This window comes from Salvia splendens, chromosome 9 (genome assembly GCF_004379255.2).
Source record: "Salvia splendens isolate huo1 chromosome 9, SspV2, whole genome shotgun sequence".
Lineage (NCBI taxonomy): Eukaryota > Viridiplantae > Streptophyta > Magnoliopsida > Lamiales > Lamiaceae > Salvia > Salvia splendens.
In genome coordinates this window covers 7,019,939-7,045,809 of record NC_056040.1, presented here as the reverse complement: position 1 = coordinate 7,045,809, position 25,871 = coordinate 7,019,939, and the positions used below count along the sequence as shown (strand labels likewise).

Below are 25,871 nucleotides of genomic sequence, written 5' to 3'. Positions count from 1 at the left end.
ATATAAAATTTCATAAATTATTATATTAGAATAAAAAAAATAGGACACTTATTGAAGAGCAAGAATAAAAGGTATAAATCCAAAAGCATGTCACAGAACCAAAAGCGTCAAACTAGTCATGAAGAGTACTTTCTCAAGATCAACTTGTAAAATCAGTCTAAAAGTTCTTTTAAAAAGAACCTTAAGTGAATGGATCCCATAATAATCCACAAGAAACTCACCACTACTGCACTCGAGTTTAGGCGGGAAAGAGAAGAAGATTACAGTTGCTTGAGGGCTTTTAGAAGTTCTAGGTGTCAAATGATTTTTGAAAGGGCTTAACAAAAATTCTTTTTTTATGTATAACTAATATCTCAAATCAAGCTAGGTTCAATGCGGTTTCAAATCAAGCTAGGTCCAATGCGTTTTGGCCATCTCGTCTCAAACTCTCGATAAATTACAAATTGGTCCTTTACATATGAGGCTCTCTAAGTGTGTACAAATAAATCTATCTCAAATTATAAATTGTGCCACAGCCACATTACGTCAAGCATATTTTTTTTGAATTTAATTTTGAATTCTGGCGGCAAAATGCAGTAAAAAATAAAGCAATGAATGGTGCATAATTGAATTGAATTGAATTTATATACAGAATAAATAAGAAAAGGAAAAAAATAAAGTCGAGCTCGAGCGGCATCAATCAACACGACATCATAATCTTAAACTCGTCGAAATTGAGAACTCCATCGCCATTGATATCAAAAGGGGCGATCATATTCTTGCAGTCGTGGACACTACTTCTCTGCCCCAATCTACTCAGCATTCTCTTCAAGCTCTCGGGAGTAATGCACGCGCTTCCCTCGGGCGCGTAGAGCTTGAACGCCGCCTTCAAATCACTCTGCTTCTCTCCCTCCTCCGCCCCCTCCACTATCTTCACGAAATCCTCCAAACACAACATCTCGTCCCCGTCCGAGTCCATGAGCGCCACCGCCGACGCTGCCTCCTCCGCCGACATGTCGCCGCCGATCGAGGCCACGCACTGCCGCAGCTCCTCGGGGCTTATTTTGCCGTCGCCGTTGGAGTCGAAGTGGCTGAAAACGCGCTTGTATTGCTCGTATTTCTCCATTGGAAATTAAGTGTACAATTTGATGTGAAATCTTAGAACTGGTTTAAATGATTTAATTGTTTTGAGATTTTTTGGGTGATTGTTGAAGTTTAGGTTAAGTTTGGGGTATTTATAGATTATACAGTAGATAGTTGTGAAGGACGCGTGATGAGGTTGACTGTAATTTAAAAATACTGCGTGCTGTTTGCGGCTGCTTCCAACAAAAAGGGGAAACTGCGGCGAAGCTTGTTTTTAGTTTACCCATATCTACTTGCTTTGAATTCAATAAATACATAGTACATTAATACTACTTCAATATAATACTTTGTACGGTTTAGACTTTGAATAAACACGAAATTACTGTATATTGTGTTCCACACAAATAAGTTAAACTAAATATTGAAATTACTAAGCTCTTCTTCAAAATAAATATTAAGTACTATATTAATAGGCACTTTTATAATAATAATAATAATAATAATAATAATGTGACATTTTCTGTTGCTACTATTTTGTCATCGGTTGACATTTTCTAACGGTCCAAACTATGATCTGGACTGTTATAAAATGTCAACAGACATTATGGCAATTTTAAAATAATGTTTAAACTTTATAAAAAATTATGGAAATAGGTAATAGAATGTGAGTCTTATTTTCTATGTATTAATTTTATTTGTAGACGTTCCAAAATGGTAAAACATGTATAGTATTGATGAAGAAAATTGATAATCCAATATTATTGATAATCAATTATGTGAATAGAGATATAAGATAAATATGTTTTGATAGTTAGAAATTACTGCATTCCAATATATGAATCGCGGAGTCAACGATCAAAGTTATGATTGGTATAAGTGGATTATAGGTACAAACAACACGGTATTAGATATTTTGGATGAGGCAGATTTCTACCCCAACAAGAAATATAAGTTGCATTTTGTGTTTTTTTATGTAATTGCGTCATTTGAAATTAATTTCCAAGTATAATAGGAGCACTGTAGTTTCACCCTCTCATTCGTAAAATTCTGGCTCCGTCTTTGACGCTAACGTCATATCATATGTTATGACTATATGGATGGAAATTTTGATGTAGAAACCTTACCTAAATACATAGGAATAGGATCCAACAGATTTAATAAATCTGCGGCCTTTTATAGGAAATCTCACATTTCATTATTTACTTTTAATTCTATATGTATGAACAAATTAAGATGCAAATAAATGCTCACTACTTTTAGTTGTTAGAACATTACTCCCTGTCTAATATATAACCAATTTTGATTGAGCACGAGTTTTAAGAAATATAGTAGAAAGTGTTCGGAAAATGTAAGCGCATGGAATGAAATGTGAGCGCGATAAAGATAATGGAATATGAGGTCTATTATAAAAAATAGTAAAAGAACAAATGGAAAGTTTATTGGTGGATGGATGAACATGACAATATAGGAAGTTTATTGGTGGACGGAGGATGGGAGTCCGTACATGTACTCCCTCCGTTCTCTCATAGTTGAGACGAAACTTTTCGGCACGAAGTTTAATAAATGGATGTTGAGTGTGTTAAATAAATAATTCAAAAGTAAGAGAGAGAAAAAAGTAGAAAGAATAAAATAGAAAGTGAATAAAGTAGAAAGAATAAAGTAAAAGAGAGAAAAAAAAGTTATTATATATGCAAATGACTTAACTATGAACGAATTTTCTGTGGAAAAATAACTTTTTCTTAAATGGAAAAATAACGCAACTATAAGGGAACAGAGGGAGGGAGTACGTGTTCTTACCTATGTTTTTGGGCAAATGACTGATATGGGACTAAATGTTGACAGATACACTATTTAATTAGTTATAATCAAAGGAGAAATTGTTTCTAGAACCTCAAAATTTATATAGGAGTTCTGTATGTATATATATACACATGTACATGTCACGTTTAAATTATTACGAAGCTATGAATCCTTATCGGCTGTGGCTAATTTCAGCCTGTTGGTTCCGTGTGGTGTGGCAAATGCTAGTTGTCAAAGAATCACATGATGAATATCGTGTTGCATACATTGGTAGTACTTACTATCTATGATAATATCTATTAGAAATAATGAATAAATCTCAAGCAGTGTACAAGCGGTACTCTAACTATTACAATCGAACGAAGATAACAATAAAAGTGGAATGAAAATTACAATGGAAATAATAAAATAATAAAAGTGGAATGAAAATTACAATGGAAATAATAAAATAAACCAACTATAAGTCGAGTCGAGGAAAGCCCTCTTTCCGCAAGACAAATTACGCCTCGGCTATGCTCACGGAATGGCGTATTGTCCCCAAAGATAAAACGACTTCCTCCTAGCGTGTAGAAGCACCTCAAACCTGCTAGGCACCGACAAACTTGATGGAGTTCCGAGAATCGAGCTATGCAATTCTCTTAAGATGCACACTATGATGTAGAGAGCTTGAGAAAAGAGAGAATGCTTTTTGTTGGTGTAATGTTCATCTCTCAAACCCACCTATTTATAGGATAGGAGAGACCACTTCAAAAGTCTTTGCATTAAGGATCCTCATAAACCACTTGTTGGTTACCTTAAGTTGAAAAGCCAAAAGACTTAAGACAATGAAAGGCTAAAAACCTTTTTCTATTTCACACGTTTTCAATAATCCCCCACATTGGTTAGAGCACTGCAAGCTCAAACCAACACAAGACGTGATGCATGCATGCAGACTCATTGCTCAATCATCGAGAAACAATATTGCATTTGGAATAGTAGGTTGGGGCTTTGAACTTTCCATAGTCAACATTATCGGGCATACCGGTGGCCTGGTGGACGTGATGCCTTGAACCATTCCTCCTTGGTGTATACCGAGACAATAATATTGACACAATATTATTTACAAACTCATCAGTTCTCACGTTTGTGTCCTTTACTGGCCATGGAACACCACTTTGGATTCATAAGTGATTCACATATTGAAGTGGCCCACACTTCTTCACTTACATATGTGATTCTTTTCCAGGTATCCTGCAATACCCACATCCTCGAGGTTCCTAAGAATTTTTAAAAGTCAAAACTTAGCTTCTTACCACATGCAGGTTACAACACTCAATGCTTTCTAAAGAATGGGTGAAGATTAAAATTCTTCCGAGTGTTACAACTAGAATCATATAGCTTCGTTTTCCCATTGAACCAAGCTCATGGGATCTCCAATCGTATGGTTGGGTTACCACTACAATCATATTTTAAGATATGGTTTTCAGTCTCATTCCTTTGAGCAATTTATGCATTTGATCACGGTTTAAACTCTTCGTCAACGGATCCGCTAAGTTATCCATTGACCTCACATAGTCAACTGCGATAACACCACTTGTGATCGACTGTCTTACGGTATTATGTCGCCGACGAATATGTCGAGACTTACCATTGTATAAGCCACTATGTGCTCTCCCTATAGCCGCTTTGACTATCACAGTGTATCACTACTGTTGGCACTGGCTTCTTCCAACATAGAATATCTTCTAGGAAGTTTCTAAGCCACTCGGCTTCTTCCCCTGCTTTGTCTAAAGTGATAAACTCGGATTCCATGGTGGATCAAGCTACACACGTCTTTTTCCTTGACTTCCACGAAACAGCTCCACCCCCACAGTGAACACATACCCGCTCGTCGAGAACGAGTCTTTTGAATCAGAGATCCAATTTGCATCATAGTACCCTTTAAGTACTTGGGGATATCTTGTGTATTGCAGCTCAAAGTTAAGAGTGTACTTCATGTATCTCAAAACCATACGCAGAGCTTTCCAATGTTCCTTGTTTGGGTTGCTTTTATATCGGCTCAGCTTATTCACTGTACACGCAAGATCTGGTTGGGTGCAATTTGTGATAAACATCAAACTCCCTATGATCCTTGCATATTCTTCTTGAGCTACAGGCTCACCCGTCTGCTTACTCAAAGGCACGTTGAGTTCTAATGGAGTCTTAGCTGGCTCACAATCAAACGAGTGAAACTTCTTAAGCACTTTCTCAATGTAATGAGATTGTGTCAAAACAATTTCCTCATGATTCCTTTTAATCTTGATTCCGAGAATCACGTCAGCTGGACCAATATCTTTCATGTCAAAAAAATTCTTCAGCATATTTTTGGTCTCGTTGATAGTGCGGCTATTGCTGCCCATAATCAACATATCATCTACATAAAGACACACAATAACAAAACTGTTATCTGTGTTTTTAATGTAAACACACTTGTCACACTCATTGATAGTGAACCCAGTTGACAACATTACATTGTCAAACTTCAAGTGTCATTGCAAATGCGCTTGTTTTAATCCATATAGAGACTTCACTAGTTTGCATACATTCCTTTCTTGGCAAGGTACAACAAACCCTTCAGGTTGCTCAATATAAATTTCTTCCTCCAATTCACCATTCAGAAATGCAGTTTTCACATCCATTTGGTGAATCTCAAGATTGTGCATAGCAGCAATTGCAAGAAGCACCAGAATAGAAGTGATTCTTGTAACATGTGAATATTTGTCGAAGAAGTCATATCCTTCTTGCTGCTTAAAGCCTTTTACAACTAGACGAGCTTTGTACTTTTCAATAGCACCATCAGTTTTATATTTCTTTCTCAGGATCCACTTGCACCCTAAGGTCTTACAGCCTTCTGGCAAGTCTACTAACACCCATGTGTTATTTCTCATAATTGATTCAATTTCACTATTGATTGCTTCTTGCCAGAATGGCGCATCTGGGCCAGACAACGCTTCTGCCAACGACTTTGGTTCGTCATCCAACATAAAAGTTATGAAGTTGGGACCAAATGTCTTAGCAATTTTAACTCTTTTACCACGTCTTGGTTCTATATCCTTAGGACTTGACCTCGTTCTTTTTGGAGGATTAGAACAAGTGGATTCATCCATCATTCTTTCACTTGAACGATCCTCCTGCTTCTTGCAAGGTTACACATTCTCAAATAATATAGCATTTCTTGACTCAATTGTTGTACCTTCAGCCACGCCAGGCACAACTGACCTATGGACTAGGAAACGATAGGCACTACTATTAAGTGCATGGCCAATAAAGATGCAATCGACTGTTTTAGGGCCAATAGAAACTTGTTTCGGAGGCGGCACTCCTACCTTCGCTAAGTACCCCCACACTTTGAGGTATGAATACGAAGGTTACTTCCCTTTCCACAACTCATAAGGAGTCATATCCCTATTTTTAATGGAATCTTGTTCAAGATATAATTCGCTGTTAGCACAGCCTCCCCCCATATGTTCTGGGGTAAACCTGAATTGATCAACAGAGCATTCATCATCTCTTTAAGTGTTCGATTTTTGCGTTCATCAACACCATTTGACTGAGGAGAATACGGAGTTGTGGTTTGGTGAATTATACCACTAGCATGGTAGAATTCTGCAAACGGCGCTACATACTCACCACCTCTATGACTTCGAACACACTTAATTCGACAATTAAGTTGATTTTCGGTTTCATTTTTGAAGTCTTTAAATGTTTCAATTGCCTCATATTTACTTTTTAATAAGTAAAGGTAACAATACCTTGTGCAATCATCTATAAACGTTGTGAAATACTTTTTACCACCTCTTGTTTGCACAAATTTCAAATCACATATGTCTGTATGGATCAACTCAAGAGGTTTTGTGCTCCGCTCTACCGAATGGAACGACAGATTAGCCATTTTGGCTTCAACACACACTTCACATCTTTCCTGTGAGTTAAGCTTATCAACTTTTAGTAAATTAAGATTTATTAATCTTTTTATAGCATTTAGATTCACATGTCTCAATCTATTATGCCATAAATCAGAGCTCTCAAGCAAATAAGAGGATGCGTCATCTTCCTTATTGCTTATTCTTTTTCCACGGTGAATGACCGTAACATTCAGCTCAAAAAGCCCATTCACTAGGTGGCCTTCACCTATGAACTTTCCATACTTGGTCAATATAACCTTTTCACACTCAAATTCTAGTGAAAATCCATGATTTACTAGAAGTGAGCCTGGCACCAAATTATTTCAGATGTCTGGGACATGCAGCACATCCTTAAGGGTAAGAACCTTTTCAGATCCTAGTTTTAAGAACACATTACCCACACCAACCACCTTAGAAGAGGCTTGGTTTCACATCCGTACTTTTCTACCTCCAACAGATTTGTAAGTAGAAAAAATGCTTCTCTCAGAGCACACATGACAAGTGACACCCGTATCAACAAACCATTCATTTGGATTATTACCATGGTTCACGTCGGAGACTATTGCGACCACCTCGAGATCTTTGTTGTTTATAACAACACGTTCAAATAATTTGCACAATATTGTCTTCAACAGTAAGTACAAAATTATATTGAACCATATGTGCATTAGTATATTCAACAACCCATGCATCCCAATTACTACTACCAAGTCTAAATTGGTCTTGCTTGTCAAATGACAAACAATAAACACAATTCTCAAGAGAATAGATCTCAAGGAATTAACCATTTCGTAGCTCATGAACATTGTGATTGTTCGTTTCTTCATTCCAGCTTTGGAGCTCATGTTTCCTCCAACTTCGATTGATATAACCCTGTCTTAGAAGAGTATAATAGGTTGTCTTGTGACTATTAGAAATAATGGGATAAAATTCGTCGTGTAAAGGCGGTACTCTAACTATTACAATCGAAGGAAGATAACAACAAAAATGGAATGGAAATTACAATGGAAATAATAAAATAAATCAAACTATAAGTCGAGTCGAAGAAAGCCCTCTTTCCGCATGACAAATTACGCCTCGGCTAGTGCTCACAGAATGTCGTATTGTCCCCAAAGATAAAATGACTTCCTCCTAGCGTGTAGAAGCACCTCAAACCCGCTAGGCAGCGGCGAACTTGATGGAGTTCCGAGAATCGAGCTATGCAATTCTCTTAAGATGCACACTATGATGTAGAGAGCTTGAGAGAATAGAGAATGCTTTTTGTTAGTGTATTGTTCATCTCTCAAACCCACCTATTTATAGGATAGGAGAGACGACTTCAAAAGTTTTGACATTAAAGATCCTCATAAACCACTTAAAGGTTATGTTAAGTTGAAAAGCCAAAAGACTTGAGACAATGAAAGGCTAAAAGCCTTTTTCTATTTCACGCGTTTTCAACCATATCTAACTTGCTTTATACAAGAATAGAAAATGTCCTAATTTTATAAGGGACCAACAAACCCTTTTCCAACACGTGCAGCAATAAATTCTTTTGTTTCTAAGATGACCAATTTCTCAAGTATAGGGTACAACCACAACTTTAGTCGGCTTGCATCCCTTTGAAATTTTTGGGTGGAGTTGCAAGAAATTTAAGGATAATTATCAGTTGTTACCCCAATACTCTTCCCTTCCAACTTATATAGACTTATTTCCATTTTTTTATTATTTCATTAACCAATATAATTGAGACCAAACTAAATATCCAATAAATAATTGTCACTGCAATTAATATAACAAGCCCGTTAAGCTTAGTTGGTAGAGTGCAGGGCTCTTAACCTGGTGGTCGTGGGTTCTCGCCCCATGGGCGATATATTGTTTTATGTATTGGAGTTTGACGTTTGTTTCTAGAAGGGCCGCGCCGGCCCATGTGTTTCAGCCTGTTGTTTGTCTGGGCGGTTTGTATATACTCCATTTTCTTGTAGTTTTATACTACAACTATTTTTTAAGCTAATACTCCTTACTTACATGTAATTTATTTTGTTATATAATTCCAATCAAACTCATATTTTTTAAACTCTAGTATTTAATTTCAAACAAAAAAATAACTTTATCTCAACTCTGTGTTGTTTTCAGTTAAAGATTCCCCGCTTCAATTTTTTGTGTTTAAATTTTGTTTATATAGTACTCCCTCTCCCTCTGTGTCTTACTTTTCTTTTTATTTTATCTAATAAAAGATGTCACATTATTTTTTTGAAAAAGTTTCTCACATTATAATATAAAAATATATTTTTAACTCTTGTGTGCAACTGAGGGAGTAGTTCACTAGGCCTACTACACTTTTTCATATTTCATTTATTATTTTAAAATTAATTGATTATTAGGTTGATTTAATCCATAATTTGTATATAACGTTTTTTCAAGTTCCAGATTTAGTACTAATAGTTAGGATTCATTAGTTAATGATTTCTATAATAAATTTTATTAAAATAGTGAAATTTATAATGGACAAGGTGGGAGAGTCGGAGCTGGACACACAAAAATTGCACCTACTTTTACCTTACACTTCTGAATTATTGCATCAAAACAAGAGAATCTATTCTGGCTAAGAATTTAGATATCCCTTTTTTATACGCAGCAACAAAAAAGACCAACATGAAAGTCATATCAAGACAGCTAAACCTATACACTTTATTGCTACAATCTCTACACGATTTGCCAACATCTGACGATGAGTTTGCAGATTATTACGAGGTCGATTGATAGTTGTGACGAAATCATTCGTTATTCACAATCCATCCACACGTCCCGAAGGAGCTGATACCTCAAAGGATTGCGGCTTCCATTCTCCTTCAGTGTCCAGCCATGCTTTGCTGACGAAAGAGATGCCTCAAACGCATCCGGGATGATGGATTTCAACGGTGAGTCCAACTCGTCCAGTTCATCATCACTCGTCTGTGATTTCCTCAGCAAAGAGGACCGGCTACGTGTGAGCTGAGGATGGCAATCGATTTCTCCTAAAAAACTAGTAACTGAAGCAGCTGATGGTGGCTGATATACGATGGGTGCTGCGCCACACGGGAAGTTCATGATGGAGCCACCCTCTGAATCAAAAGGATCCTACATTGCAATATAGGCAAGGGGGTGTGACCAATTTTCAAATGAAGTTGTACCGACTTCTACTTGTGAGCCTATTTCTGTTAAATACAATGACAAACCTCTGAGTTTAAGGCTTCAAGTACAACTGCGGGAACTGGATCGGGGCAAAACTCATCTGGGATGAAAAAGTTGAGAACCCTTCTAATAAGGGGAGGACCAAATGTAGGACATACCTAAATGAGGAAAGTAAAAAGGTATAAGAAAATGGGTGTTAGCGTAAATGAGACAGAAGAAATAGGCTGTTGAGGCTCTCTCTCTCACCTCTTTTCTAACCGTCTGACTCAGTAGCAGGTCTTTGGGAAGCATCATAAGGTCACTCAGTGCGTTGAGGAGATGAAAACACTTTGATGATGCATCCTTCGATATTTGTTCATCATCATCAACGGCAGCTTCTGAGTTATTCTTGAGCAAGTCATCATCATCGACACCAAACATATCAGTAAGCCATCTGGACCAGTTCCCAATCTGTCACAACACATTAATCAGAGCACGTAAAATAAAGAGAAGAACAAAATTGGATTCTTATTCTAGTCTAGGATAGTAAGCCAACTGTAAGGATAAGTCTCACCGCAACTTTTAGTTGTGCACCAGCACCAAAACTAGCTTTCCCTGCTGGAATGGGGAGAACCTCAGCGTCACTAATAGGATCCGCTACAGGATCTGTTGGGATTTCATCAGCTGATTCTCGAAGGATGGCATTGAACATGGCCACATCTAGACGAGCTATCAATTGCTCTATGATCTAGTCATAAAAGAGTGCATCAGGCTACATAGCAAATTCTGTTGAGGACTTGATAATCTAATGAGAATTAACGACCATTGTGTTAATGTCTAATTGGAAGTTAATTATAGATCATGATATGTCCAGGACTCAAGTTCAGCAGGACATACTAACTGATCCACTGATAAGTGCTAATGTGCACCGTCATCCAACCACAATCAAAGATACAGGGTTTACTGTAGATTAACACAAAGAAAATGTACAGTTGAACAATTTGAGGGTTAAAAAACATGTAATTTTGAACCGGAAAGGAAAAATCTGAAAAAAATTTACCACTTTTGAGAGCACAGGCAAACAGCCACAGTCATGTCCTCCAGCTCGAACAGGACATATCCTCTCACATGCATCTCTGAAAGCATTTCTCCAGAGTTCCAGAGAAAAACTATTCTGCTGCTGTTTAATGGAACTGGAGGTTCTCTGGTATAATTTGCTAAATTCAGAATCCAGACTGCTGGAAATTTCTTTGGTAGTACCCGACTGCATATGCGGAGTGAATGTCTAGGGGAAAGAAAGTATGAGAGCAACTTAGCTAAGTGGTTTAGATCATTCAGTTGGGGGAAAAATCAAAATAATGTCTACTGCCAAATACAAATAAGATGGATTGGTAAATATGTTAGCTCAGCTCAGATCTCAAGATTTGACACAGAAATTGAAATAACCCCTCAAAGAAATGGGTGGAAAAAAGTACCTGCCACCATATGGACTCGATGATTCGTACAAATATCCATGCCTCAACCTTTTCCAAAGCAGCTATAAATGTTGAAGGTTCCTCCCAGTTGTCCAAACATTCCTCATTAGCACTTTTAGCACTCATACCAGGGAAGGACTCCCATTTAAGGGGTAATGATTTTCTCTTTCCGCTGCTGTCCCCCTCTTTTCCAGTGGCAGAACTAAGAAACTTGCTGACAATAACTCTCAATACAATTGAATTTGAGAGCCAGAAAGTTAATCTGTACCATAAGAAGACATTAACATCAGGACTCTGGTTAAAATCTGGTTAAAAGCAGGCATACCAGTTGATCAATATTTATGAGAACTAAAAAATAACTTTGTCTTGCCAAATCCAGAGCACTACATCGAAATAATGAGAATATGCTCATATCCTTTCTTATAACTGTGTCGTTGTTAAATGCTCAAGAGGTTGACTAAAAAAAGGATGTATCAGAAAGAAAATAAAGATGTACTACTAGACAGCAAAAGACCATGGAAGATAGAGCAAGTGTTGAGGCTGCCACTGCAGAAAGCTGGTAAGTCATGTTAAACCAGACCAAGCACAAACTTCAGATTCAGAAGAAGGATGATGAGAAGAGTTATACCTTGGTACATCATTTCCACATGCCTTGGAAACTAAAACTAATCCAGATGCAATACTTTTAGCAGCACTCCCTCTCCTTGTTTTCGACTTCAGTTTGCTCACATGGAAATAGAGCCTTGAGAGACGCCTAGCTGGAGCATGGACTTTAGTCATGGAACTTCCGTGTTCTGCTACCACAGAGTACAGACTAACCTCTATAGCAGCAGCTTCCCTCAACTCTTCCTCCAAAACTTTCATTCTATTTTCCAAATGCTGGATCCTACCATCAAAAAATGGCTCCCTTTTTTTCATTTCACATGTCTTAGAATCTTTTGACTCAGAGCTTACTGAGTCTCGAGAATGATTCTGAACATCGGCCACAAGAAATCGGTTGCTTCTCACAGGGCCATTGCTCCTGCTTGAATCTGCAGATGATCGAACAGACTTCCCATGCTTTAATCTATCCACATTTGAATTATTATTATTAAATTCATAGTTTTCCTCAGTTTCAGAAGGTGGACCATTTTCCAGATTTGATTGCCTATGGGCATCAACTTCAGAAAAGCCAATGGTCGGGTCAACCTGAGGATGGTGCTCTTTGTCTTCCACGGTTGTTGTTTTATTAGTGTACTTTTGTTGTATTTCTTCTATGATCTCACCATCTATGAAACCACTTCCAGGTGAACTTGTTCGTTCAGCATCTTCTGTACCAGCAAATGAAGCATTATAGCCACCCTGCTTGTGGCTGAGAACAGAATCCACATCCTCATCCCTTTGGTGAACTTGGACATCTCTACCACCACTAGAAACATTTTGCTTAATAAAGTCTGCTTCATCTTCGCCAACTTCATTATTTGAGCTTAGCTGTTTCGCCATTTCTTCTGGTGCTGATGACAGCGAACTTCGTGAAAGAATTTTATTTGAGATCCATGCTAGATCTGAAGTTAAATCTGGTGAAGTGGACTGCAAAGAATTGTCTTCTGGTTTCACATGAGACTCAATCACTTTCTCCCCATCTGACTTAGCTTCTTTACCATTCACAGCCACTGTTCTGTTCTGCAATTAATATATATTCCATCATGCTAAATCATTATATAGCACTACAAGAATGCTGAACAACAGAGAAATACAAGTTAACTGTATGACTGTGATGAGGTGATGAACAAACTCATCAACAACAAAGATATTGAAAAGGGTCTATAAGAGATCTTACATCTTTATTTTGAGGTGATGCATTTCCATTTGAATCTGCTGAAGTAACAGCCAGAGATGAGTGCGAGGAGGCATCATCATCTGTCGTAAACGAGGCAACATCAGCTTCTTCTGCATATTCTTCACTCAATGCAGAAACCGATTCACTATTACTCATGTCCATCGAAGATTCTCTCATCAAGTTGCCCCTTGATGAGGAGCTTCGCCTGCCCCTCTCATAAGGCTGGATCTTAAGGAAGAGAAGCGGTTGTGCCGTGTTCGAATATGTTCGCTTGCAGTTAACAGGAGCACTTATGCACAAACTTTCTCTGATAATGCCGCATTCTGCTAGGTCTATGACAGCAGTTCCCACCAGCTGACCCTTCACTGACCTGTCCCGTCGTGGTTCATAAAGATTAAACTCAATGCAGTTCTTCTGGAAAGTGACCCCATTCCCACCTTTCATAGACTTCTCCTGCACCAGTAACGCTGTGAGTCTAAAAGACTCGTTGAATTCAATCTTTCCATCACCAACACCAGCATCCGCCCCAACTGAAGGCACAACTTGATTGGTGGACCCCGAATTCCTCTCACCATGTTCCCATTGAATCAGAGCAGCACGAATTGTTCTCAGAGACTGAGATGGGGGCCACGGGCTTATCTCCTGAATTTGAATAACGTAGTCAAGCTGAACACAAGGGTTTTTCCTAGTTTTGGGCCTTGGACCTTGCACCATTCTCGCATCAACTCAGCTTCTCACCCCTCAAAATTAATTAGTAAGTATCCTTAACAGTAAATACAGTGGAGAGCAAGACGTGAGCATAATCCTAAATTTCATGCTTAGATGTTTTTCCGGTGGATTAAATGGCATTTATCATATACTAATTCAACCATCAGCTGCCATAAAAGGGAATCTTCACATAAAATGCACAATAAATGGTTTCACATGCTGGTCAGTTTCAGTCACCAGAAAACATAAATGCTCCTCCATCAAATGCTAAGAAATTTTAAAAAAAATTACATGTAGAATCTCAACATGAAATCCAAAAAACCATTGCAGAAACGTTAATGAAGACCATCAGCGACCAAATTAAAGAGGAATTTTCACATAAATTGCACCAATTAAGTAGAATTTGAGAAGGAAAATCAACAGGAATTTAAAGCATAACATTCACAAAAATAACTCTGCCCAAAACAGATCCAAACAGCAGCACCAGATGATGAAATTTGGAAGAAAAACTGTACACATTTAGAGCTAGTAACTGAACTAAAGCATCTGCATAGAAATGAAAGAAGCAAATCTTACCGCGAAGACAGGAAATGTGTGGAATGAGAGCAAGAGAACGGCAAAAAGGCCTGTTTTGCAAGTTGCAACGGAAGGTTTAGTGAACTTGAGCTCTTATTTGTGTGTGAGAGAGAAATCGAGAGAGAGAGAGAGAGAGAGAGAGAGAGAGAGAGAGGGAGAGTGAGAGAAGAGATGAGATGAGATGAGATGAGTGAAGTGAAGTGCAAAGAATGTCTTTTCTCAATATAAAAATAAAATCAAATAAAAATAACAATGTTTGGTACAGATTTTTCTTCTGTAGTGCTTGTACGAATTATTCCTTTTTAATACCCAAGGTAGCAACAAATCCTTTTAATATATGTATTTAATTTTTGCATTCTTTAATAAGGTATGGTAAAAAAAATTCCTCTTAAAAATGAATAGCATAAAGCTCTATTATAAATTTACTCTTTCAAGTTAATAGTACCTTTAGTAAAACTAGCTGGTCTCTAAAATTAAAACTAAGTACATTAGTTATCAAAATATAATTAAGCACAAACGCAATAATAAATGGTAGGAGTACTATCAACCTTCGGTAATTAGTATTTTAAATATTTTAGATTTATCGTTTTTCCAATTTAAAAAAATGGGGGGTTTCTTTCAAATCCAGAAAAAATCGCATGCCAAATGTGGTGAGGAATAATTAGTTAATTATTACTACATGTTAAATCGAAATAGAAAGTTGTGATTCAGTGACGTTTTTAGCTGCTTACTTTATAGATAATATTAATATTATTAAAATGCAGATTTTTGACTCAGGAATATGGGTTCGAAATTGCCGGTGTAGATAATGAGATTACTGAGCACGTGCTGAGTCTGAGATTCCAAGTTGAATAGTCAGCTTGATAAGGATAATGACGCGTGGTAAACGTGACGATGAGTGCGTGGGTGGTGTTGAAGCGGTCGTGGTTAGTGCGCTCCCTCTCATTCTTGATTAGGATAATTAGCTGACGAAGCGAATTTTAGTTGCCGGTATTTTGTGTTAAGTTATCACAAATCCAATTTATGAGAGGTAAACAAAAAGCCCGCTCAGCCTTCGTCTTTAGATATTATAGATATAAGAGTAAAGGCAAAAAGTGGTCCTAAATATATGGTCATTTTACGATTTTGGTCATAGACATTACGTTTTGAATTATTGCATCCTATATATTTCAACTCGGGCCACAATCAGTTCAAAATGGACGAAACCGTTAAATATTAACAGTCAACGGGTGTTTAGCCGATTTTGACCCAATTAATCATTTTAATTAATTCGAAAATAATTAAAAAGAAGTTGCAAAATTTATGGGGTAAATACACCATACATACAAAATGTTTCATCAATGTTTCAAATTAGTACAAAAAGTTTTAAGTTAGCATATATCATACAAAAAGTTTGATTGGTGTTTCAAATTAGTACATTCTGTCAAATAACACGGTTAACTTTTTCTTATTTTTACCCTTGGCGGGCCGGTTCCGGTTCATGGGAATCATGAACCGTGAACCGTCGGTTCATGAACCGGAACCGGCGGTTCCTGAACCGTGTGCATGCCTACTTCGGACTAGTGGCTGGGCTATCTTTTTTAAAATCAATTTTTCATTTAATTTTTAATTTTTTTTGTTTTCACATAGTAATAAATAGCAAAATTAAATATTAAATTAAAAACAAAACCTACCTTACTTAATTAAAAAAGTTACAACACAAAAAGTGATTAAAAAGTGACTCGGTGAGATTTGAGATGAAGAAAGAGATGTTGTGAGAGAAATGAGTGAAAATGAAGTGTATTTATAGATTGAAAAGTATTAAAAAAAAGGAAAATGCGTAATTCGTCCGTCGGCCTGCAGTAGCTGGACGATGTACCGGCGCCGCGTCGTCGGCGGATGAACTTTGGAGCGAGGTGATCGTCCGTCGCTCTGCAGTGGGAGGATGAGGGCGGACGATCGACAGGACAATCTTCACCCCATTGTGAATGCTCTAAGCCGATCACAATCAAGATCGAGCTCGACTCAAAAACAAATTCGGATTCGCTTTGAGGCTTGAGCTTGCTTTCTTTCAATCATAATCTAAATGAACTTTTTCTTGTTATAGTTTTATAGTACTCCCTCCGTCGTAATATATGTCATAATTGGATAATGACACAAAATTTTAGAATATGTTATTTTGTGTGTTAAGTGAAGAGAAGAAATAGTAGTAGTATATTTATAAGAACATGAGAGAACTTTTTCTAAAATAAATATAATACTATCTTTTATGGGACAAATTAGAATAAAAAGTGCGACATCTATTATAGGACGAAAAGAAGTATCCGACTTGAAAGCCTTTAGTTTCATAGTAGGACAATTCTACCAATCATCTCATAGTAACTTCTCTAAAATCTTTCAAGAGAAGATTTCATTACTAACTTTAGAATTCTTTTCTTTTGAAATACTCGTACAAAATTTCAAAACTTTTAAACAGTAAGAATATTAGAGTGGGTACCATTTTTCAATTATGACATGTGGAATAAATGCTAAGTGACATGTGACTATGTCAGCTTGTTTCTGCAATCCAATGTTGGCATCACATTATTGCACTTTTGGTGGTGTCCACATCAGTTATCTTCATCTTTATGTTTCCACAAAAAATCGTATGATATTATCAGTATATAATTCAGCAGTAGTAGTAGTAACTTTATGCTGTTGTCGTGTTATGCTCAATATCATCTTCATGTGTTTGTATATGCTGAAACGATGAGAGTTCAATAATACAAATATCAAAAGAGCAATAATAACACAATATCATTATTCGTAGGTGGAAATACTTAAATCCATCAAAGAACAATATGGTGATCTGCATCTCTTTTGCTTCACTAGTTTTACAAAAACAATCCCAACACGAACGCCTAACTCACATAAGATCACTATTTGCGCCTAGCTCCATAGCTACCAGACATTCATCCTTCACCACCACCAAGTTATACTTAAAGGGACTGCGACATTTCCTCTTAACGACAACTAACTGCATATTGGAAGTACAATTATTTGAGACTAAAACTCATATTTCCAAATGTGCATGTATCTAGTAGCCATTATCCTTAAAGCGATAGGATCCTCGAGGTATACACAATGTGAGACAGTAGGATTAGTATATGCTGCATAACAAATTCAAGTAGTAATATATTGCTCCAAGTGAACTCTTTTGGGTATGCATGTCAAACAATCTTTTTTGCTTGAAATAATAGATAATAATATGCCTCAAAACTGATGAATCTGCACATGAGTGAGCAAACTTCTTATGGTTTTAGTTCACAAGTCCTGAGCATTGTGAAAACTTATTGAATTCTTTGTAATATAGTATCAATTATCAAGTGGCCATCTGCCGACTAGTAGGTCAAGAGAGCTTCTCAATATTATCTAATGTATCAAGCAAAGGCACTAAGGTGAAAATTTTATCATACAAAGAAGCTATACCAAAATGCCTTGCCCCTCAGCCTCCTCTTATCTCCTTTTCCTTGGCCTTGCACATATCTTCAGCTGACTTTATGAACTTTTTTGTCAAGTCATCAATCTGTTGCGCACAGAAAAATAAATTTAAATTGAGTAGACAAGAGAGCCATTATTGTTGCTATGGGTGACACTTACTTCTTTCTCCAATCTTTTCACATCATCTTCAGATATTGATGGACCAGCTTTATCCTTTGAAGCATCCTTATCTTTATCATATAGTTTTGATTCCTTCTTTGGAGCTGCTTTCTTAATTCTATCAAGTGCCTATAAAAGCAATGTCTGTCTTTTAGATATAAGCAGACAAAAAATTGATTGCACAAAATATATCTGGTGGCAGTGTGTTGACAAACCCATAGTTTAGGATTGTTTTATGGGTGATTAGATAGTGCTTTTGATGATTTAAGGTGTTTAATATAGGTTTTTCACCACATATACACTAATTAGGTGAATTGATGAGTTTGTCGTAGTTTTGTGATGAAAACAGGTTGAAACGAGCTGAAGCTGATTTTTGAGGAGGATTCCAGAGAAGAAACCCAACAGGGTGTTTTCCATTTCCCGGAAAACCCGGTCGTGTGTTTTGCAGCAGGTGTCGGCCGGGCTCCAGAGAGAAGACCCGGCCGGGCTCCAGAGAGAAGACCCGGCCGGGTGTTTCGCCACTTACAGATCATCCGGCCGGGTGTTTTGAATAAGTACCCATTCTATCCTGATTTTCACTCCGAGTATAAAAGGGGACTTCACACATTTGAGCCCTAACTCCCACACGACGATTCTGAGCAAGAAAGCAAGGTTTTGAAGAGGATTTGAAGGTTTAGGAGCTTCCCCTCTCAAGAGATTGAAGGAGAAGGCGCCCCACCATCATTTCTACCAAAGGGAGTTCTAGATTCTAGTTTCTAACCATGTTTTCTTTCATTTGCTTTGTTTTTCTTCTTGTTTTACCTATGACTATGAGTAGCTAAGTTTCTAGTAGGGAAATTGGTGAAGTTTGAATGGATTGTATGGATTGATTCTATGGTTGAATGCTTATCTATCTCATTTGTTGGTTTTGTTGATTCTTGATCTTTCAATATCTAATTGCTTAGCTACCAATTAGATAAATCTTGTGCCTAATTGGTGTTATTGAGAAATGCATGATTAGGATAGATGTGTAATCAACAACTCCATGCAATCCATGTGATCGAGAGATGCATGTGCTAGAGAAAGGGCTTGGGTCCGTAGGTCATAGGAGTCGGTCTTGACTTGTAGGGAGGAGACTCCGACATTAGAGGCCGACCAACGCGTTAGATGCACTCGAGAGAGGGTCTAACCTACCATCCCGACTTTCCTAACCATATTTGAGGCCCAATAGATGAGCATGACCCGTAGATGACATCCTTAATCCATTCTAATGGATCCATTTCCCTATCCTTTCCCAATTTGTTTGAAAACCTTTCTTTTGTTTGCTTTTCTTAGTTAATCGTGTTTACTTGATTGTTTACTCTTTGCTCTTAGATTAAGAAAACCAAAAACCCCTTTTATTAGTCTAAATAGTGTTTGAAGTTGAATCGTGATACTCAAACTAGCTTTTAGTCTTTGTGGATCGATAATTTAACTTGCCACGTGCTACATAACCCGTACACTTGTGGGTGACGCTTTTAATTGCTAAATTAGCATGAGTCAAGTATATAACGCAAATCACCTAGAACCCCAGAGCAAAACTTCCGCATGACTTAATCAGGAGCATAAGGGCAGAGGCAGTTTAAATTTTTAACCAATACTTCTGGAAGTCACTAAAACAAATTTACTCTATTTTCATGCACAAAGAATAAAATAATCCATGCTACTTTCTCTATGTAACTCGACCAGGGTTCATGCAAAAAGTTTCATGAAAATCACTAGTTTCATGCCAAGAGTAAAGAGTCCATGCCATTCTCCCAGTTCACAGAAAAAAGCTCCTTAAGGACCTTTATTACTTTATTTAACATACAATCACTTGCTAATCAAGGTAGGGATGCTCCGCAGAATGTCAAGCGCTCAGAACAGAAAACTCAAAAAAATCATCAAAATGACAAGTTGATCAATACCTTTTGCCGTGCTCTTCTAATGCTTTTTTTCACATCTTCAGATGATTTTACAACCACCTTACATACAGCCTGGCATAGACATTTTGTAGTACAATATAAGTTATTTCCTTAAAACAAACAATGGTGCTAGTTGATGAGCAAAATAATGCCCATATACAGATAAAGAAGTTATTAAGACTTACTTGCATATGCTCCTTGGTCAATCTGCAATTATAAGAACCAAACATTAAGTAATTAACACAGGAAAACAAAAAACCTTAGCTTATTATCAGAGACTGATAATTTACACAGCAAGAAAGCCATAGCACAGCCAGTAGTATATTCTAATGCTCTACTTGTTATCTGTTAGAGTTAGAGTTGGTTTAGGATTAAGAGTCCTTATTTGAGTAGGACTCGGTCATCAGTAGTTTATAAATGGCTCCTCAATGAGAGCAGTGTGTCTTGGTTTTGGTTTAGGAACTATATTTACTGTGGGCCACAGTAGAGGATTCCTTTCTATATTTTTGGTTCAGTCGTCTCTGTAGTATATCTTCATTCTGATTTGTTATATGTTTATGTTTATTTTCTGATTGTTCCGTGCTGCCTCTCACCTTTTCTATCAGAATGAGTTTCTATAATCAGAAGAAATAATCCTGGACTATCATTTCAAATTTAAACCACTATGCTGAGATGAACTCACTCCAACAAGCTAACATAATGAATTCGTACAAGAAAGGGGAACAAATATGAAATCCTTACGGAGGTATTGGCACAATCAAACGTTGGCTGTCAGAATTGGGATTTAAGCCAAGAGGAGATGACATTATGGCTTTCTCCATCTCCTTAAGAGCCTGTGAAAGTAAATTGCTTCATTGAGACAATAATTCCAAATCAATTACCAACACTCTACGATACTCAAACATAGTTGAAATAAAACACTCATGAAGTCCTAGTAAGAATGGCTTAATGTAGAAGACTTATGAAAACATGTGATGAACACTTGGGATTAATTTTTGGTTTCATATACTTGAAGAATCCTAACGAGACTAGCATATGTAACAAAGACAGGCCACTAACATATACTCCATCTGTTTCCTAAAAATAGAAAGTCTCCATTCTTGGAAATGGACCCCACAATCCACTAACACTATTCCACTACTTTTTATCCTCCTCTCTCTTACTTTACCCATTTTTCTTTTTCTCTCTCTTACTCTACCAATTTTACATTAAAACTCATGTCATTTCCAAAGTTCCTATTTTTAGGAAACGGAGGGAGTATATATTAATGTAATAATAAGTAGATACTAGACATAACCATGAGTTCCCGTGAAAACAAGTAAATCTGTTCATCTGAACTTAATACATAGTTGGGGAGTAGGAATATGATAAGCATATAAGATAGGAAGCCCTAACTTAACCCAAAACCATGGTCTGAGGTAAAGGGTTGACTCCCTATTATATGCTATTCCACACTTTCGTGTGAAACCGATGTGGGATCGTATCAATCCATCCCTCTTTTAAACCGGACGTCCACGGACGGCACACGCCAGGTGGCAAACCCAAAGCCACGGGCCCACCATCCCCTTTGCTGCCCTTTTCCTTCGGGTCCACATTTTTCGGTGGCACCCCTTTGGTCACACCTACGGGTAGCCCCTTTCCGTAGGACATCCGGATCCACGTTCACCGCACCAAATTGATAAGCATATAAGATAGGAAGCCCTAACTTAACCCAAAACCATGGTCTCAGGTAAAGGGTTGACTCCCTATTATATGCTATTCCACACTTTCGTGTGAAACCGATGTGGGATCGTATCAGAATCAGTAGAGCTTGTTAACTTAACAAAGTATCAGCAGGGCATTACAGTAGAATCAAAAGGAGCAACAGATAGCGTCTTTGGGTCCAGTACTGATACAACAGCCATTCTGTTGAGGGGCGTCTTAACACCATAATGTTCAACCATAATGTGGTCAAGCATCCCTGAAAAGGATTGTAAGAAATTATCATGAACAAGACAGGAAAACCAATAAATGACTACACAAGATATTTTCTACACACCAGCTGACGCCCTCCCAGTGCGCAATTTGGCCAATTCTCTCGACAACGCATCAACGGCTGCATTCATCTGAGAGAGGGCATTTGCTTTGACAGAGACCCCTAAATCAACGTCCTCGTCATCATCTTCCTCCTCCGCATCATCTTCCTCTTCTTCCGAATCATCCTTCACATCCTCTAGAATATAGTAATGATAACAAACAATTAAAATTCAAAGTTACTAGAAAAAGGAGTATTTATAAAGTGAATAATGCCAATCATAAAATATACTTATGGCGGCCTGTGAAATCAGTCAAATTATTGAGATATTGAATCGAATAATCCTGCTGTAATTTTTTTTTCTTTTTTCTGTCTAACTATTTCACGTTGAGAAAGATACTACTTGACCAAAGGTAAATTACAGATTATAGACGAAGTGAGCTTGAATTCACTGGACTAATCACTAGCTAAACAAACAATGCACGTTGTAATTCATGGAGAGAAAAAATCAGATAATAAGCTTACTAATTTGATGTTTCCTTGCTTTAGCGAACCCCCTCGTAGAAGTAAACTGATATAACTCCGTCGCTTGTAAACTCGAAAATCCATCGACAACAACAGATTCATAGGAATTATCGATGTAAGAGGAGTTTAAGTATGAGAACGTCTGGGCTGAGCGAACAGATGCAATTCCGAGAGCGCGAGAGAGGATTCTAGAAGAAAGGAGAGCTCGTCGAATGGAGATAGCCATTGTTGAATCTCAATGAAGCTTTGATTTTCTTTTGCTCTTGTGTAGGGTTTAAAGGGTTTTGCTTGTAACAAAAGCGAGTGTTAAAATTAGAAATTGTAGTTCAGCAATAACTAAGGAGCACGACTTTGGCTTAAGGAGATAACAACTTTGGCTTAAGGAGCAGACGGAAAATGTGTTTCATTTAGAAAGAAGACAAGCGATATCTATTCCGTGGTGCACACACCCCCCTTCTTACAAATCACCCTCCACTCAAATTCACTGCACCTCTTCCTTACTTCCCTCAAATAAATGATGAAATCTTCACTTTCGTTAAGGCTTCCAGAAATTCCTTGTTTTGCAAGAGCCATCGTTCGCTATTCAAGGTATTTGTTACGTTTTTGGGTGTTCTTTATATTGAATAGAATGCAGTCAATAACAACAATTATATTGTGTTTTCTCCCTTTCTTTTGGGTATTTTTTCATATCTACAAGTTTTCACTAGGTATACATGGGATGTATTTAAGTAATTGTTACTTTTTGCATTCAGCTATGTGTAAAAGTTCTAGTTTTGATGCTTACTTTGAAGTTACTTTTTCATCGAATAGGCTGAAATTTGAGCTTTTGATATGAATTATCAGTAACTGCAGTAGTTTCTGGATTTTGTTGGTTCGGCACCAAATGAAATATGCCTGGTGTAGTTTTGAATATCCATAAAATAAAAGAGTTCACGACTTTTTTGCACACCTACATTTACTTCTTATGCGCAAATTATTGTGGTTACTAAGCTAAAATCGCAGAATTCGATTTTCGACAACATAACTAGCTATGATAATAATTGGGTTGGACATGATGGCTATGCTCCTACTGTGAGTACACGTAAGAAAATGACTGCTTGAGCTGCAGTTACTTACTCCTTAGTAGTTTGCAAGATACATGAATTTCTGAAGTGTAGTATTTTTGAAAGTAGTGTATTGAATCAACTGAAAAGAAAATGAATCAAGTCTATTAATGGGGTGTTAGAGCATTATCTCCTTAGTAGTTTCCAAGATACATGAATTTCTGAAGTGTGACCTTATGTGCCCTATAAACTAGAGAAAATCTTGATTATCTTCAGCTTGGGACCAATGTTTTTCAGCTATTTTTTCATTTCATATTCTCGAGTTACAATTCGACCTTCCAATCACATTCGGTTTCTCCATTTTCGTTACCTGCAGGACTGAGCTGCGTGTTCCTCAGAAGGTTTTCTTATGTCGAGCCAAGCATGGTAAGATATCAATACTACTCCCTCCGTTGTTCCTTTTTTCACAAAATAACTGGGTTGGATTCCTTTTGATTGAAAACTGAATCTTGGATAGATGGATCATTTAGCCTACGGTTAGTGCCTCCCACCTTGTTAGCAGCTGAAAAAGAGGAAGCCAAAGCTGTGTTGACTTTGTTCTTGAAGAAACAAGGTTTAAGCAATGCCGTTGCTGTAAGAACTATTAACAAGTCTGATGCTTTTGTTGATCACTTGGTGGCTCGGCTTCACTCTGTCCACAAGTCTCGATACTTAGTAGGTTTGATTTCTTATTTTCTTGATAAATTAAATAGCAGTTGAGAAGTATATGACCCCTTTTCTTGAATTCCATGATAACATTTCATATATCCTCTCTCGTCAGGTCGGGAACTCACAACGTTGGAGATCAGAGATGCTCTTATCCCCTACCTCGAGACAGTACTAGATGAGTACGGTCCTATTATGGTGGATGTTGTGGAAAACTTCCCGGATCCGCCTGTGATTGAAAAACTAGAAGTAGTCAAACAACCTGTGGTAGAAAATTCAGTTGCATCAGTTTCTCCTCCCATCCCTACTACGGTTGATGCCAAGAAGCTGAAGGCTTTGGCTCGGGTTAGTGACATTCTCCCAACTGGCAAACTTCCTTCTCATATTGTCTATCTTTTAGAGCTGGGGATGGAGCTCGAAGCCATTAGGGAAATTATACGAAAATTTCCAGCATTTGCCTACTACAGTTTGGAGGGTAAGATCAAGCCCGTAGTTGAATTTCTCCTCGATCTAGGCGTGCCAAAACAGGATATCCCCACCATCCTGAGCAAAAGGCCTCAACTCTGTGGAATCAGTCTCACTGACAACCTGATCCCCACCATGACATTCCTCGAGGAATTGGGCGTGGATAAGAAGCAGTGGGCCAAAGTCATATATAGGTTTCCCCCCCTTCTCACCTACAGCCGACAGAAACTTCAATCAACTGTAGATTTTCTCTACGAGATGGGCCTCTCAGCTGAGAATGTGAGTAAGGTGTTAACTCGCTGCCCCAACATCATAAGTTATAGCGTGGAGGAGAAGCTACGCCCCACTGCTGAGTACTTCCGGTCTTTGGATGTTGATGTTGCTCCTCTTCTCTATCGAGCACCTCAAACTTTTGGTCTCAGCATCGAGGGGAATTTGAAGCCTGTGACCAAATTCTTCTTGGAACGGGGGTATAGCATGGAAGACATTGCAACTATGATCCAGAGGAACGGGGCTCTGTATACATTCAGCCTGCCAGACAATATGATGCCAAAGTGGGAGTTTTTCCTGACTATGGTATACCCTAAATCTGAATTGGTGAAGTTTCCACAATATTTTGGTTACAGTTTAGAAGAAAGGATCAAGCCGAGGTATGAGATCATGACGAAATGTGGAGTCAAGTTGCTGCTCAACCAGATGCTGTCCCTCTCAGAGGAAGATTTCCATAAACTTTTGAAGAAGAAAATGGAGAAAAAAACTTGAATACTAGCTTTTGTGGTTAATGTTAGCTGATGTGATTAGATACTTCAAAACTCCTATTTTAGTTGAAGAGAATTTGTTTAAGAGTGCCTCAAGTTTGCTGCATTGATCATAGTTATGTAATGCTTAGTATATAGAGATGTTATAAACTTGGTTTCTTAATGAGGCAATGAAGGATTAGTGTTGCGTAGTGATTGGTCTGGACATTAATGAATTTTAAATTAGGTGATAATACCAATTAATTTTGTAATGTATAATAGACTCCAGACAATTAATTTATCCTAATTCGGTAAAAACCATATTTGACACCAAAAAGGCACAAGGGATT

The 25,871-nt window shown here is 37.6% G+C and overlaps 4 protein-coding genes across 6 annotated transcripts; 1 reads left to right on the top strand and 3 right to left on the bottom strand.

The window, feature by feature from the left end:
* Positions 1-583: 583 nt before the first annotated feature.
* Positions 584-1,198, bottom strand: LOC121747020 (calcium-binding protein CML38-like). The gene has a single exon (XM_042140999.1). The coding sequence runs from the start codon at positions 1,103-1,105 to the stop codon at positions 680-682; it is 426 nt and encodes a 141-aa protein (XP_041996933.1). The 5' UTR covers positions 1,106-1,198; the 3' UTR covers positions 584-679.
* An 8,092-nt stretch (positions 1,199-9,290) lies between these two features.
* LOC121747638 lies at positions 9,291-14,692 on the bottom strand. 3 transcript variants are annotated; one of them, XM_042141712.1, is made up of 9 exons: positions 14,493-14,692; positions 13,209-13,971; positions 12,018-13,051; positions 11,390-11,651; positions 10,975-11,199; positions 10,489-10,662; positions 10,182-10,385; positions 9,980-10,093; positions 9,291-9,881 (listed from the first exon to the last, which is right to left on the bottom strand). In XM_042141712.1, the coding sequence occupies exons 2-9, from the start codon at positions 13,920-13,922 to the stop codon at positions 9,546-9,548; spliced, it is 3,063 nt and encodes a 1,020-aa protein (XP_041997646.1). In that variant the 5' UTR covers positions 13,923-13,971; positions 14,493-14,692; the 3' UTR covers positions 9,291-9,545. The 3 variants fall into 3 exon arrangements, with proteins under 3 accessions (XP_041997646.1, XP_041997645.1, XP_041997647.1); XM_042141711.1 differs by having other exon boundaries at positions 13,209-13,938; XM_042141713.1 differs by having other exon boundaries at positions 13,209-13,912.
* Positions 14,693-17,240: 2,548 nt separating this feature from the next.
* On the bottom strand, positions 17,241-22,809 carry LOC121747232 (ribosome-recycling factor-like). The gene is made up of 9 exons (XM_042141235.1): positions 22,572-22,809; positions 22,071-22,244; positions 21,877-21,992; positions 20,774-20,865; positions 20,218-20,239; positions 20,036-20,104; positions 18,111-18,239; positions 17,940-18,036; positions 17,241-17,487 (listed from the first exon to the last, which is right to left on the bottom strand). Exons 1-8 carry the CDS (start codon positions 22,795-22,797, stop codon positions 17,956-17,958), a joined length of 909 nt encoding a protein of 302 aa, XP_041997169.1. The 5' UTR covers positions 22,798-22,809; the 3' UTR covers positions 17,241-17,487; positions 17,940-17,955.
* Positions 22,810-23,021: 212 nt separating this feature from the next.
* Positions 23,022-25,733, top strand: LOC121747231 (transcription termination factor MTERF5, chloroplastic-like). Its single transcript, XM_042141233.1, has 4 exons — positions 23,022-23,159; positions 23,991-24,040; positions 24,132-24,332; positions 24,435-25,733. The coding sequence occupies exons 1-4, from the start codon at positions 23,086-23,088 to the stop codon at positions 25,544-25,546; spliced, it is 1,437 nt and encodes a 478-aa protein (XP_041997167.1). The 5' UTR covers positions 23,022-23,085; the 3' UTR covers positions 25,547-25,733.
* Positions 25,734-25,871: the final 138 nt, after the last annotated feature.

Excerpts from the sequence above, each read along its gene's own strand:
- LOC121747232 (XM_042141235.1), bottom strand. The coding sequence starts at position 22,797 with ATGGCTATCTCCATTCGACGAGCTCTCCTTTCTTCTAGAATCCTCTCT. Across the intron at positions 21,993-22,070 it reads CACTGGGAGGGCGTCAGCTG|GGATGCTTGACCACATTATG; the intron begins GTGTGTAGAAAA and ends AATCCTTTTCAG. Across the intron at positions 20,105-20,217 it reads TGACCAAGGAGCATATGCAA|GCTGTATGTAAGGTGGTTGT; the intron begins GTAAGTCTTAAT and ends TGTCTATGCCAG.
- LOC121747231 (XM_042141233.1), top strand. The coding sequence starts at position 23,086 with ATGATGAAATCTTCACTTTCGTTAAGGCTTCCAGAAATTCCTTGTTTT. Across the intron at positions 23,160-23,990 it reads GCCATCGTTCGCTATTCAAG|GACTGAGCTGCGTGTTCCTC; the intron begins GTATTTGTTACG and ends CGTTACCTGCAG. Across the intron at positions 24,333-24,434 it reads CAAGTCTCGATACTTAGTAG|GTCGGGAACTCACAACGTTG; the intron begins GTTTGATTTCTT and ends CTCTCTCGTCAG.
- LOC121747020 (XM_042140999.1), bottom strand. The coding sequence starts at position 1,105 with ATGGAGAAATACGAGCAATACAAGCGCGTTTTCAGCCACTTCGACTCC.
- LOC121747638 (XM_042141712.1), bottom strand. The coding sequence starts at position 13,922 with ATGGTGCAAGGTCCAAGGCCCAAAACTAGGAAAAACCCTTGTGTTCAG. Across the intron at positions 10,386-10,488 it reads GTGCACAACTAAAAGTTGCG|ATTGGGAACTGGTCCAGATG; the intron begins GTGAGACTTATC and ends GTGTTGTGACAG. Across the intron at positions 10,094-10,181 it reads GTCAGACGGTTAGAAAAGAG|GTATGTCCTACATTTGGTCC; the intron begins GTGAGAGAGAGA and ends TTCCTCATTTAG.